Source organism: Eucyclogobius newberryi, unplaced genomic scaffold, assembly GCF_026437365.1.
Source record: "Eucyclogobius newberryi isolate DKJ021-1_F unplaced genomic scaffold, fEucNew1.0.hap1 SCAF_8, whole genome shotgun sequence".
NCBI lineage: Eukaryota > Metazoa > Chordata > Actinopteri > Gobiiformes > Gobiidae > Eucyclogobius > Eucyclogobius newberryi.
The window spans coordinates 32,072,396-32,086,509 of NW_027316500.1; the positions used below are offsets into that span (position 1 = coordinate 32,072,396).

The 14,114-nt window shown below is 50.8% G+C and overlaps 1 protein-coding gene across 1 annotated transcript in view; it reads right to left on the reverse strand.

Moving 5' to 3' along the window:
• Positions 1-14,114, reverse strand: part of LOC140351552 (sodium/potassium/calcium exchanger 3-like) — an 89,631-nt gene that overhangs the window by 50,798 nt on the left and 24,719 nt on the right. Inside the window, exon 2 of the mRNA XM_072437406.1 lies at positions 8,591-8,731. Coding sequence (XP_072293507.1) covers positions 8,591-8,731 — 141 coding nt within the window. The remainder of the gene's footprint in view (positions 1-8,590; positions 8,732-14,114) is intronic.

Here is a 14,114-nt window from a genome sequence, read left to right on the forward strand (position 1 = left end):
GTTTGTGTTACGGTGTGTGTGTGTGTTACGGCGTGTGTGTGTGTGTTGTGTGTGTGTGTGTGTTACAGTGTGTGTGTTACGTGTGTGTGTTACGGCGTGTGTGTGTTACGGTGTGTGTGTGTGTCACGGTGTGTGTGTTACGGTGTGTGTGTGTTACAGTGTGTGTGTGTTACGGTGTGTGTGTGTCACGGTGTGTGTGTTACGGTGTGTGTGTGTTACAGTGTGTGTGTTACGGTGTGTGTGTGTTACGGTGTGTGTGTGTTACGGTGTGTGTGTGTCACGGTGTGTGTGTTACGGTGTGAGTGTCACGGTGTGTGTGTTACGGTGTATGTGTCACGGTGTGTGTGTGTCACGGTGTGTGTGTGTTACGGTGTGTGTGTGTGTACGGTGTGTGTGTTACGGTGTGTGTGTGTTATGGTGTGTGTGTCACGGTGTGTGTGTTACGGTGTGTGTGTGTTACGGAGTGTGTGTTACGGTGTGTGTGTGTCACGGTGTGTGTATTACGGTGTGTGTGTTACGGTGTGTGTGTGTCACGTGTGTGTGTTACGGTGTGTGTGTGTTACGGTGTGTGTGTCACGGTGTGTGTGTTACGGTGTGTGTGTTACGGTGTGTGTGTCACGTGTGTGTGTTACGGTGTGTGTGTCACGTGTGTGTGTTACGGTGTGTGTTACGGTGTGTCTGTTACGGTTTGTGTGTTACGGTGTGTGTGTCACGGTGTGTGTGTTACGGTGTGTGTGTTACGGTGTGTGTGTCACGGTGTGTGTGTGTTACGGTGTGTGTGTGTTACGGTGTGTGTGTCACGGTGTGTGTGTGTGTTACGGTGTGTGTGTCACGTGTGTGTGTTACGGTGTGTCTGTTACGGTTTGTGTGTCACGGTGTGTGTGTCACGGTGTGTGTGTTACGGTGTGTGTATGTTACGGTGTGTGTGTTACGGTGTGTGTGTCACGGTGTGTGTGTTACGGTGTGTGTGTTACGGTGTGTGTGTCACGGTGTGTGTGTGTTACGGTATGTGTGTTACGGTGTGTGTGTCACGGTGTGTGTGTTACGGTGTGTGTTACGGTGTGTGTGTCACGGTGTGTGTGTTACGGTGTGTGTGTGTGTTACGGTGTTTGTGTTACGGTGTGTGTGTGTGTTACGGCGTGTGTGTGTGTGTTGTGTGTGTGTGTGTGTTACAGTGTGTGTGTTACGTGTGTGTGTTACGGCGTGTGTGTGTTACGGTGTGTGTGTGTCACGGTGTGTGTGTGTTACGGTGTGTGTGTGTCACGGTGTGTGTGTTACGGTGTGTCTGTGTTACAGTGTGTGTGTGTTACGGTGTGTGTGTGTCACGGTGTGTGTGTTACGGTGTGTGTGTGTTACAGTGTGTGTGTGTTACGGTGTGTGTGTGTCACGGTGTGTGTGTTACGGTGTGTGTGTTACGGTGTGTGTGTGTCACGGTGTGTGTGTTACGGTGTGAGTGTCACGGTGTGTGTGTTACGGTGTATGTTTCACGGTGTGTGTGTGTCACGGTGTGTGTGTGTGTTACGGTGTGTGTGTGTGTATGGTGTGTGTGTTACGGTGTGTGTGTGTTATGGTGTGTGTGTCACGGTGTGTGTGTCACGGTGTGTGTGTTACGGTGTGTGTGTGTTACGGAGTGTGTGTTACGGTGTGTGTGTGTCACGGTGTGTGTATTACGGTGTGTGTGTTACGGTGTGTGTGTTATGGTGTGTGTGTCACAGTGTGTGTGTCACGGTGTGTGTGTTACGGTGTGTGTGTGTCACGTGTGTGTGTTACGGTGTGTGTGTGTTACGGTGTGTGTGTCACGGTGTGTGTGTTACGGTGTGTGTGTGTTACGGTGTGTGTGTCACGGTGTGTGTTTTACGGTGTGTGTGTCACGTGTGTGTGTTACGGTGTGTGTTACGGTGTGTCTGTTACGGTTTGTGTGTTACGGTGTGTGTGTCACGGTGTGTGTGTTACGGTGTGTGTGTTACGTGTGTGTGTGTTACGGTGTGTCTGTTACGGTTTGTGTGTTACGGTGTGTGTGTCACGGTGTGTGTGTTACGGTGTGTGTATGTTACGGTGTGTGTGTTACGGTGTGTGTGTCACGGTGTGTGTGTTACGGTGTGTGTATGTTACGGTGTGTGTGTTACGGTGTGTGTGTCACGGTGTGTGTGTGTTACGGTATGTGTGTCACGGTGTGTGTGTTACGGTGTGTGTTACGGTGTGTGTGTCACGGTGTGTGTGTCACGGTGTGTGTGTTACGGTGTGTGTGTGTTACGGAGTGTGTGTTACGGTGTGTGTGTGTGTGTGTGTCACGGTGTGTGTGTTACGGTGTGTGTGTGTGTCACGGTGTGTGTGTTACGGTGTGTGTGTTACGGTGTGTGTGTTATGGTGTGTGTGTCACAGTGTGTGTGTCACGGTGTGTGTGTTACGGTGTGTGTGTGTCACGGTGTGTGTGTTACGGTGTGTGTGTTACGGTGTGTGTGTTAAGGTGTGTGTGTCACGGTGTGTGTGTGTTACGGTGTGTGTGTGTCACGTGTGTGTGTTACGGTGTGTGTGTTACGGTGTGTGTGTTACGGTGTGTGTGTGTGTTACGGTGTGTGTGTCACGGTGTGTGTGTTACGGTGTGTGTGTCACGGTGTGTGTGTTACGGTGTGTGTATTACGGTGTGTGTGTCACGGTGTGTGTGTTACGGTGTGTGTGTGTGTGTTACGGTGTGTGTGTTACGGTGTGTGTGTCACGGTGTGTGTGTTAAGGTGTGTGTGTGTGTCACGGTGTGTGTGTTACGGTGTGTGTGTTACGGTGTATGTGTGTGTTACGGTGTGTGTGTCACGGTGTGTGTGTGTTACGGTGTGTGTGTTACGGTGTGTGTGTCACGGTGTCTGTGTTACGGTGTGAGTGTCACGGTGTGTGTGTTACGGTGTGTGTGTCACGGTGTGTGTGTTACGGTGTGTGTGTTACGGTGTGTGTGTCACGGTGTGTGTGTTACGGTGTGTGTGTCACGGTGTGTGTGTTACGGTGTGTGTGTTACGGTGTGTGTGTCACGGTGTGTGTGTTACGGTGTGAGTGTCACAGTGTGTGTGTTACGGTGTGTGTGTGTGTGTGTCACGGTGTGTGTGTTACGGTGTGTGTGTTACGGTGTGTGTGTGTGTTACGGTGTGTGTGTCACGGTGTCTGTGTTACGTGTGAGTGTCACGGTGTGTGTGTTACGGTGTGTGTGTCACGGTGTGTGTGTTACGGTGTGTGTGTTACGGTGTGTGTGTCACGGTGTGTGTGTTACGGTGTGTGTGTCACGGTGTGTGTGTTACGGTGTGTGTGTGTGTCACGGTGTGTGTGTTACGGTGTGTGTGTTACGGTGTGTGTGTGTGTTACGGTGTGTGTGTTACGGTGTGTGTGTCACGGTGTCTGTGTTACGGTGTGAGTGTCACGGTGTGTGTGTTACGGTGTGTGTGTCACGGTGTCTGTGTTACGGTGTGAGTGTCACGGTGTGTGTGTTACGGTGTGTGTGTCACGGTGTGTGTGTTACGGTGTGTGTGTTACGGTGTGTGTGTTACGGTGTGTGTGTGTGTGTTACGGTGTGTGTGTTACGGTGTGTGTGTCACGGTGTCTGTGTTACGGTGTGAGTGTCACGGTGTGTGTGTTACGGTGTGTGTGTCACGGTGTCTGTGTTACGGTGTGAGTGTCACGGTGTGTGTGTTACGGTGTGTGTGTCACGGTGTGTGTGTTACGGTGTGTGTGTTACGGTGTGTGTGTCACGGTGTGTGTGTTACGGTGTGTGTGTCACGGTGTGTGTGTCACGGTGTGTGTGTTACGGTGTGTGTGTTACGGTGTGTGTGTCACGGTGTGTGTTACGGTGTGTGTGTCACGGTGTGTGTGTTACGGTGTGTGTGTCACGGTGTGTGTGTTACGGTGTGTGTGTTACGGTGTGTGTGTCACGGTGTGTGTGTTACGGTGTGTGTGTGTGTCACGGTGTGTGTGTTACGGTGTGTGTGTTACGGTGTGTGTGTGTGTTACGGTGTGTGTGTTACGGTGTCTGTGTCACGGTGTCTGTGTTACGTGTGAGTGTCACGGTGTGTGTGTTACGGTGTGTGTGTCACGGTGTGTGTGTCACGGTGTGTGTGTTACGGTGTGTGTGTCACGGTGTGTGTGTTACGGTGTGTGTGTCACGGTGTGTGTGTTACGGTGTGTGTGTGTGTCACGGTGTGTGTGTTACGGTGTGTGTGTTACGGTGTGTGTGTGTGTTACGGTGTGTGTGTTACGGTGTGTGTGTCACGGTGTCTGTGTTACGGTGTGAGTGTCACGGTGTGTGTGTTACGGTGTGTGTGTCACGGTGTGTGTGTTACGGTGTGTGTGTTACGGTGTGTGTGTCACGGTGTGTGTGTTACGGTGTGTGTGTCACGGTGTGTGTGTTACGGTGTGTGTGTTACGGTGTGTGTGTCACGGTGTGTGTGTGTGTGTGTGTCACAGTGTGTGTGTTACGGTGTGTGTGTTACGGTGTGTGTGTGTGTGTGTGTGTGTTACGGTGTGTGTGTTACGGTGTGTGTGTCACGGTGTCTGTGTTACGGTGTGAGTGTCACGGTGTGTGTGTTACGGTGTGTGTGTCACGGTGTGTGTGTTACGGTGTGTGTGTTACGGTGTGTGTGTCACGGTGTGTGTGTTACGGTGTGTGTGTTACGGTGTGTGTGTTACGGTGTGTGTGTCACGGTGTGTGTGTTACGGTGTGTGTGTGTGTGTTACGGTGTGTGTGTTATGGTGTGTGTGTCACGGTGTGTGTGTTACGGTGTGTGTGTGTGTGTCACGGTGTGTGTGTTACAGTGTGTGTGTGTGTTACGGTGTGTGTGTTACGGTGTGTGTGTCACGGTGTCTGTGTTACGGTGTGAGTGTCACGGTGTGTGTGTTACGGTGTGTGTGTCACGGTGTGTGTGTCACGGTGTGTGTGTTACGGTGTGTGTGTCACGGTGTGTGTGTTACGATGTGTGTGTTACGGTGTGTGTGTTACGGTGTGTGTGTCACGGTGTGTGTGTTACGGTGTGTGTCACGGTGTGTGTGTTACGGTGTGTGTGTCACGGTGTGTGTGTTACGGTGTGTGTGTCACGGTGTGTGTGTCACGGTGTGTGTGTTACGGTGTGTGTCACGGTGTGTGTGTTACGGTGTGTGTGTCACGGTGTGTGTGTTACGGTGTGTGTGTCACGGTGTGTGTGTTACGGTGTGTGTGTCACGGTGTGTGTGTTACGGTGTGTGCTGCAGAGCCGAAGGAACCGACGCAGCTCGTCCAGTCGAGCAAAAATAATCCACATTGATGTAATTAGGCTTTCAGAAGACCAGGCTAAAAATAACAGAGATTCACCGCGGCAACCAAAAAAGAGCTGCAAACAAGTGTGTTTGAGGAGGGATTGTGTGTTTGAGGAGAGATTGTGTGTTTGAGGAGAGATTGTGTGTTTGAGGAGAGATTGTGTGTTTGAGGAGAGATTGTGTGTTTGAGGAGAGATTGTGTGTTTGAGGAGAGATTGTGTGCAGAGACGGCACCGAACTCGCTGTTGCACAAAAGCCTCAAACAAACAAATGCATTCATTCATTTTCTACCGCTTGTTCCCTTTCGGGGTCGCGGGTGACTGGAGCCTATCCCAGTGACTTTGGGCCTTAGGCTGGGTACACCGTGGACTGGGGTAAACAAATTCAATGAACAATAAAACACCGGGAATTTTTTTACACGTCCCCTGGAACCGCAGTCACCGCAGGAGTTTGTTTTCTTGCCATTAGCGCCGCAGTAGCATCACTTTCAACTCCAACGCCCACAAACGTGTCTCCGATCAGACTCCTCCCACGTGTCTTCGATCAGACTCCTCCCACGTGTCTTCGATCAGACTCCTCCCACGTGTCTTCGATCAGACTCCTCCCACGTGTCTCCGATCAGACTCCTCCCACGTGTCTCCGATCAGACTCCTCCCACGTGTCTCCGATCAGACTCCTCCCACATGTCTCCGATCAGACTCCTCCCACGTGTCTCCGATCAGACTCCTCCCACGTGTCTTCGATCAGACTCCTCCCACGTGTCTCCGATCAGACTCCTCCCCACGTGTCTCCGATCAGACTCCACCCACGTGTCTCTGATCACACTCCTCCCACGTGTCTCTGATCAGACTCCTCCCACCTGTCTTCGATCAGACTCCTCCCACGTGTCTCCGATCAGACTCCTCCCACGTGTCTCCGATCAGACTCCTCCCACGTGTCTCCGATCAGACTCCTCCCACGTGTCTCCGATCAGACTCCTCCCACGTGTCTTCGATCAGACTCCTCCCACGTGTCTCCGATCAGACTCCTCCCCACGTGTCTCCGATCAGACTCCACCCACGTGTCTTCGATCAGACTCCTCCCACGTGTCTCTGATCACACTCCTCCCACGTGTCTCTGATCAGACTCCTCCCACCTGTCTTCGATCAGACTCCTCCCACGTGTCTCTGATCTGACACCTCCCACGTGTCTACGATCAGACTCCGCCACACGTGTCTCCGATCAGACTCCGCCCACGTGTCTCCGATCAGACTCCGCCCACGTGTCTCCGATCAGACTCCGCCCACGTGTCTCCGATCAGACTCCGCCCACGTGTCTCCGATCAGACTCCTCCCACGTGTCTCTGATCAGACTCCTCCCACCTGTCTTCGATCAGACTCCTCCCACGTGTCTCCGATCAGACTCCGCCCACGTGTCTCCGATCAGACTCCGCCCACGTGTCTCCAATCAGACTCCTCCCACGTGTCTCTGATCAGACTCCTCCCACTTGTCTTCGATCAGACTCCTCCCACGTGTCTCCAATCAGACTCCTCCCACGTGGCTCCAATCAGACTCCTCCCACGTGTCTCCAATTAGACTCCTCCCACGTGTCTCCAATCAGACTCCTCCCACGTGTCTCCGATCAGACTCCTCCCACGTGTCTCCGATCAGACTCCTCCCACGTGTCTCCAATCAGACTCCTCCCACGTGTCTCCAATTAGACTCCTCCCACGTGTCTCCAATCAGACTCCTCCCACGTGTCTCCAATCAGACTCCTCCCACGTGTCTCCGATCAGACTCCTCCCACGTGTCTCCAATCAGACTCCTCCCACGTGTCTCCGATCAGACTCCTCCCACGTGTCTCCAATCAGACTCCTCCCACGTGTTCCCCCAAAGCCATATGAGAGACAGACGACTGAAACGGGTCAAGACCAAATAAATATCTACAACTGTTGCGTGATTTTACAGATCAAATGTTTACATTTCAGGCTGGTGGGCGTCGCCGTCTGGCGCGGCAGAGGCCGCTTCATTTGTCTTCCTGCGCCCGTCGGCTCCTCTCTGGGGGCTTGTGCCTGAACCTCCGTGTTTCCCTCGCCTCCCGCGCTGCACACGGCCGCGAGGCGAGTAATCAGGATTTTCTGCCAATTATCCCGCGCAAAGTGAATAATGGCGTCTATAAATACCGCGGGCGCCATTAGGGTCAGTGATACGGACGTGTGCGCGCAGCAGGAGGCGCTAGAGAGCAGAAGGAGGCGCTAGAGAGAAGCAGGACGAACTAGAGAGAGCGGCAGGAGGAGTTAGAGAGCAGAAGGATGCGCTAGAGAGCAGAAGGAGGCGCTAGAGAGAAGCAGGAGGAGCTAGAGAGCAGCAGGAGGAGCTAGAGAGAGCGGCAGGTGTTAGAGAGCAGCAGGAGGCGCTAGAGAGCAGAAGGAGGCGCTAGAGAGAAGCAGGAGGAGCTAGAGAGCAGCAGGAGGAGCTAGAGAGCAGCAGGAGGAGCTAGAGAGCAGCAGGAGGCGCTAGATAGCCAGAGATGACGCTGAAGTGACAATGTGCAAGAGGATTAAAGGGGATTAGAACAGCGTTAGAACGGTGTTTCCTCGTCGTTAGCGTAACTCTTTTTACCTACCCCCTGTCTCCGCCCACAGCCTCATGATTGGCTGCGTCACACGAAATCACAACATTCTACAACTTCTTCTGTAGTTTCTGGTTTATACGTCTGTATTTACTGGAGCGTCACATGAAACAAAAACTGGCACAAAGTTCAAGGTCACATGACTCTTTCTCAAACGCCTTAGCAGGTGGCGCCGATGGTCATCCTCAAAAAGGTCATTGTTGTTGTCACTTCAAAGGAATTTAAACCATAAAATTCAAATTAAAACCGATCCCAAGCCAATGATGAGAAGCTTTAATGTTGCTGGATTTATAGTCAAGTTATATCTTCCAAAAAACAATAAATATGCCATAGATTTACACAGGCCCCGCCTCCATCTGAGCTTATGACATCATCCCATTTTGGGGCGAGTCCCACATTCTGGACTTTGATGATGTCATGACCTCATATGGAGCAATAGACACTTCGCTCAGAGTGTCCACCCCCAGTCTCCGCCCACAGTCTCCGCCCACAGTCTTCATACAGAGTCTCCGCCTAAAGTCTCTGCCAAAAGTCTTCGCCCAAAGTCTATGGTAAAATTCTCCGCCCAGAGTCTCTGTGTCACTGTGTCTCATCTTTGTCCCTTTGTGTTAGAGGAAAATCAGCTTTTTTTATCTTATATCACAATATTCCAACTTTCCTTCAGCCCCAGAAGCAGACGACAATCATAAAGCCATAAGACGCGGCTCGTACCGGGTTCAGTGCAGTTCTTCTGGTTGTCGGCCTCGGCGTAGAGCCTGGACTCGTTCTCGTGGTAGTAGTTCTGCAGGAGACGTCTCTGTGCTCCGCCTTCTCCTCGTCCTCCCTCCGTCTCGTACGCACCGCCCGACTTTCCTGAAGGAGAAAACGTGAGTCAGACGAAGTGAAGCTTCACGCTCAAAGACACGAGCTCCGGGCTCTATATGTATCCAAGTATATATATAATTATATATAATTACATATGTATATATATATATATATATATATATATATATATATATATATATACATCATTATTATTATTTTTGAAGTATCAAAAACAGAAATAGAATGGAGTGTGTCATAAAGCATTATATGTTCTTCATTTATTTTTCCACATCAGGATTTTGAGGCGTTTCAACACTTAAACTTCACGATCACGTTCACCGTCTTAGGGGCTGTGGCTTTTGACATTTGTACACCTTGTACTTTTTTTCAGTATTTGTAAAAGTAAATTGCTAATGCCAACGCTAATGCTAATTAGCGTTAGGATTAGCGTCTCTGTTGCTAGGTGACGGAGGTACAGGGAGGAGTGGGTGCAGCCGGGTCACTGAGGCGCTCTCTCTCTTTCTCCCTGCTCAGGTCTGCGTTCAGCACCATCGTGCAGTTTGTCAGGACAAACTACACAAACATCAACGGAGTAATTCACGGAGTAATTCACCTGAGCGGCGTTGGTGACGCAAAACAAGCAGAAAACATGGCCGCGCGGGAGGCGGAGCCATCGTCGCCGCTAGCGCCGCTTTAATATCATTTGTTGTCAATTAAATCTGACTTTTTTTTATCATAAGTAGTAATATCAGTACTTATACACATGTAGTACTCTTACACACATGTAGTACTCTTACACACATGTAGTACTATTACACACATGGAGTACACATGTAGTACTCTTAAACACATGTAGTACACATGTAGTACTCTTACACACATGTAGTACTCTTACACACATGTAGTACACATGTAGTACTCTTACACACATGTAGTACTCTTACACACATGTAGTACTCTTATACACATGTAGTACACATGTAGTACTCTTACACACATGTAGTACTCTTACACACATGTAGTACACTTACACACATGTAGTACTCTTACACACATGTAGTACACTTACACACATGTAGTACTATTACACACATGTAGTACACTTACACACATGTAGTACTATTACACACATGTAGTACACATGTAGTACTCTTACACACATGTAGTACTATTACACACATGTAGTACTCTTACACACATGTAGTACACATGTAGTACTATTACACACATGTAGTACACTTACACACATGTAGTACTATTAAACACATGCAGTACTATTACACACATGTAGTACTCTTACACACATGTAGTACTATTACACACATGTAGTACTCTTACACACATGTAGTACTTTTACGCAAGAACGCAGACACTCGCAATTGGTTCAGCCATTGCACATTATCTAGTTATTATATGATATACATGTACATGATGTACATGATACACATGATACACATGATACACATGATATACATGATATACATGATATACATGATATACATGATATACGTGCACACACGCACACACACACACGTGCACCCTGCACACCACACACGCACACACACGTGCGCACATGTGCACACCACACACACGCGCACACACTTGCACACACGCACACACACTTGCGCACATGTGCACACCACACACACGCGCACACACTTGCACATACGCACACACACGTGCACACACGTACACACACTTGCACACACACGTGCACACATGCACACACGTGCACACACGCGCACACACGCGCACACGTGCACGCTGCAGTGATGGCTGACATTATGGGGCCGCTCCCACACTCACAGTGGACTTATGTGGGACACAGATCCATCAAACACAAGACCAGGATCTCAACCAGGAGCTGAACCAGGACCAGGACCAGGACCAGGACCAGGACCAGGACCAGGATCATGATCATGATCATGATCATGATCATGATCAGGACCAGGACCAGAGAAGCTGAACCAGGACCAGGACCAGGACCAGGACCAGGACCAGGACCAGGATCATGATCATGATCATGATCAGGACCAGGACCAGAGAAGCTGAACCAGGACCAGGACCAGGACCAGGATCAGGATCAGGACCAGGATCAGGATCAGGACCAGGACCAGGACCAGGACCAGGACCAGGACCAGGATCAGGATCATGATCATGATCAGGACCAGAGAAGATGAACCAGGTCCTGAACAGATTCTGGTGAAGGATCTCGACCAGGATCTTGAGTCTGAACAAAGGTCTGATGTAGAAGAACGTTTTGTTGCTTTGGAAAGAATCAAAACTAGAACATCAGTTTTATGACGAATCCGACCTCGATCTGAGACTAATTTACCCAGAGCTGTTTCCACTTGAAGATGACTTTTATTTCACCCCCGTTTAGACCTGGTTTAGTCCTGGACAAGGACTCCTCCTCCTCCTCCTCCTCCTCCTCCTCGCTCTCTCCATCTCTCTCTCCTCCTCCTCCTCGCTCTCTCCATCTCTCTGCTAACTACATGTTGGAATTCCCCCTCGCCTCTCTCCTCTCTCTCCCTCCTCCTCCTCCCGCCTCCCCTCTCTCCTCCTCTCTCTCCTCCTCTCTCTCCTCCTCCTCTCTCCTCTCCCTCTCTCCCCCCTCTCTCCCCACTCTCTGGAGACGGCAGAATCAGGCCACGTGCACGTGTCTCCCCCGGTGACGACGTCAGAGCGAGCGCACGTGAGGGCCACATCTCGGCGATGCACCTGAACGCGCCGCAGACATAGAGCCAACTCGTTTATGTAACGCTCCAGAGGGAATTTACATAGCCTCATTTACATATTCATGATGTGGAGATAACGAGGAGGATCAGGACACAAAAGGAGGCTCTGGAGGAGGAGACTCTGGAGGAGGAGGCTCTGGAGGAGGAGACTCTGGAGGAGGAGGCTCTGGAGGAGGAGGCTCTGGAGGAGGAGGCTCTGGAGGAGGAGACTCTGGAGGAGGAGGCTCTGGAGGAGGAGGCTCTGGAGGAGGAGACTCTGGAGGAGGAGGCTCTGGAGGAGGAGGCTCTGGAGGAGGAGACTCTGGAGGAGGAGACTCTGGAGGAGGAGGCTCTGGAGGAGGAGGCTCTGGAGGAGGAGGCTCTGGAGGAGGAGGCTCTGGAGGAGGAGGAGACTTTGTGTGTCGCCTGAACGTCACGTGACACAGGCAGAACGTCACGTGACACAGGCAGAACGTCACGTGACACAGGCAGAACGTCACGTGACACAGGCAGAACGTGCATCTACATCGCTGTGAGTGACAGAAGCAACTGTCGCTGCAGATGACCCTAACACCACTGCAGATGACCCTAACACCACTACAGATGACCCTAACACCACTGCAGATGACCCTAACACCACTGCAGATGACCCTAACACCACTACAGATGACCCTAACACCACTGCAGATGACCCTAACACCACTACAGATGACCCTAACACCACTGCAGATGACCCTAACACCACTGCAGATGACCATAACACCACTGCAGATTACCCTAACACCACTGCAGATGACCCTAACACCACTGCAGATGACCCTAACACCACTACAGATGACCCTAACACCACTACAGATGACCCTAACACCACTGCAGATGACCCTAACACCACTGCAGATGACCCTAACACCACTACAGATGACCCTAACACCACTGCAGATGACCCTAACACCACTGCAGATGACCCTAACACCACTACAGATGACCCTAACACCACTGCAGATGACCCTAACACCACTACAGATGACCCTAACACCACTGCAGATGACCCTAACACCACTGCAGATGACCATAACACCACTGCAGATTACCCTAACACCACTGCAGATGACCCTAACACCACTGCAGATGACCCTAACACCACTACAGATGACCCTAACACCACTGCAGATGACCCTAACACCACTACAGAAGACCCTAACACCACTGCAGATGACCCTAACACCACTGCAGATGACCCTACTGCAGATGACCCTAACACCACTGCAGATGACCCTAACACCACTGCAGATGACCCTAACACCACTGCAGATGACCCTAACACCACTACAGATGACCCTAACACCACTGCAGATGACCCTAACACCACTACAGATGACCCTAACACCACTGCAGATGACCCTAACACCACTACAGATGACCCTAACACCACTGCAGATGACCCTAACACCACTGCAGATGACCCTACTGCAGATGACCCTAACACCACTGCAGATGACCCTAACACCACTGCAGATGACCCTAACACCACTACAGATGACCCTAACACCACTACAGATGACCCTAACACCACTGCAGATGACCCTAACACCACTGCAGATGACCCTAACACCACTACAGATGACCCTAACACCACTGCAGATGACCCTAACACCACTGCAGATGACCCTAACACCACTACAGATGACCCTAACTCCACTGCAGATGACCCTAACACCACTACAGATGACCCTAACACCACTACAGATGACCCTAACACCACTACAGATGACCCTAACACCACTGCAGATGACCCTAACACCACTGCAGATGACCCTAACACCACTACAGATGACCATAACGCCACTACAGATGACCCTAACACCACTACAGATGACCCTAACACCACTGCAGATGACCCTAACACCACTGCAGATGACCCTAACACCACTGCAGATGACCCTAACACCACTGCAGATGACCCTAACACCACTACAGATGACCCTAACACCACTACAGATGACCCTAACACCACTGCAGATGACCCTAACACCACTGGAGATGACCCTAACACCACTGCAGATGACCCTAACACCACTACAGATGACCCTAACACCACTGCAGATGACCCTAACACCACTGCAGATGACCCTAACACCACTACAGATGACCCTAACACCACTACAGATGACCCTAACACCACTGCAGATGACCCTAACACCACTGCAGATGACCCTAACACCACTACAGATGACCCTAATGCAACTACAGATGACCCTAACACCACTACAGATGACCCTAACACCACTGCAGATGACCCTAACACCACTACAGATGACCCTAACACCACTACAGATGACCCTAACACCACTGCAGATGACCCTAACACCACTGCAGATGACCCTAACACCACTACAGATTACCCCAACACCACTGCAGATGACCCTAACACCACTGCAGATGACCCTAACACCACTGCAGATGACCCTAACACCACTACAGATGACCCTAACACCACTGCAGATGACCCTAACACCACTGCAGATGACCCTAACACCACTACAGATGACCCTAATGCAACTACAGATGACCCTAACACCACTACAGATGACCCTAACACCACTGCAGATGACCCTAACACCACTGCAGATGACCCTAACACCACTGCAGATGACCCTAACACCACTACAGATGACCCTAACACCACTGCAGATGACCCTAACACCACTGCAGAT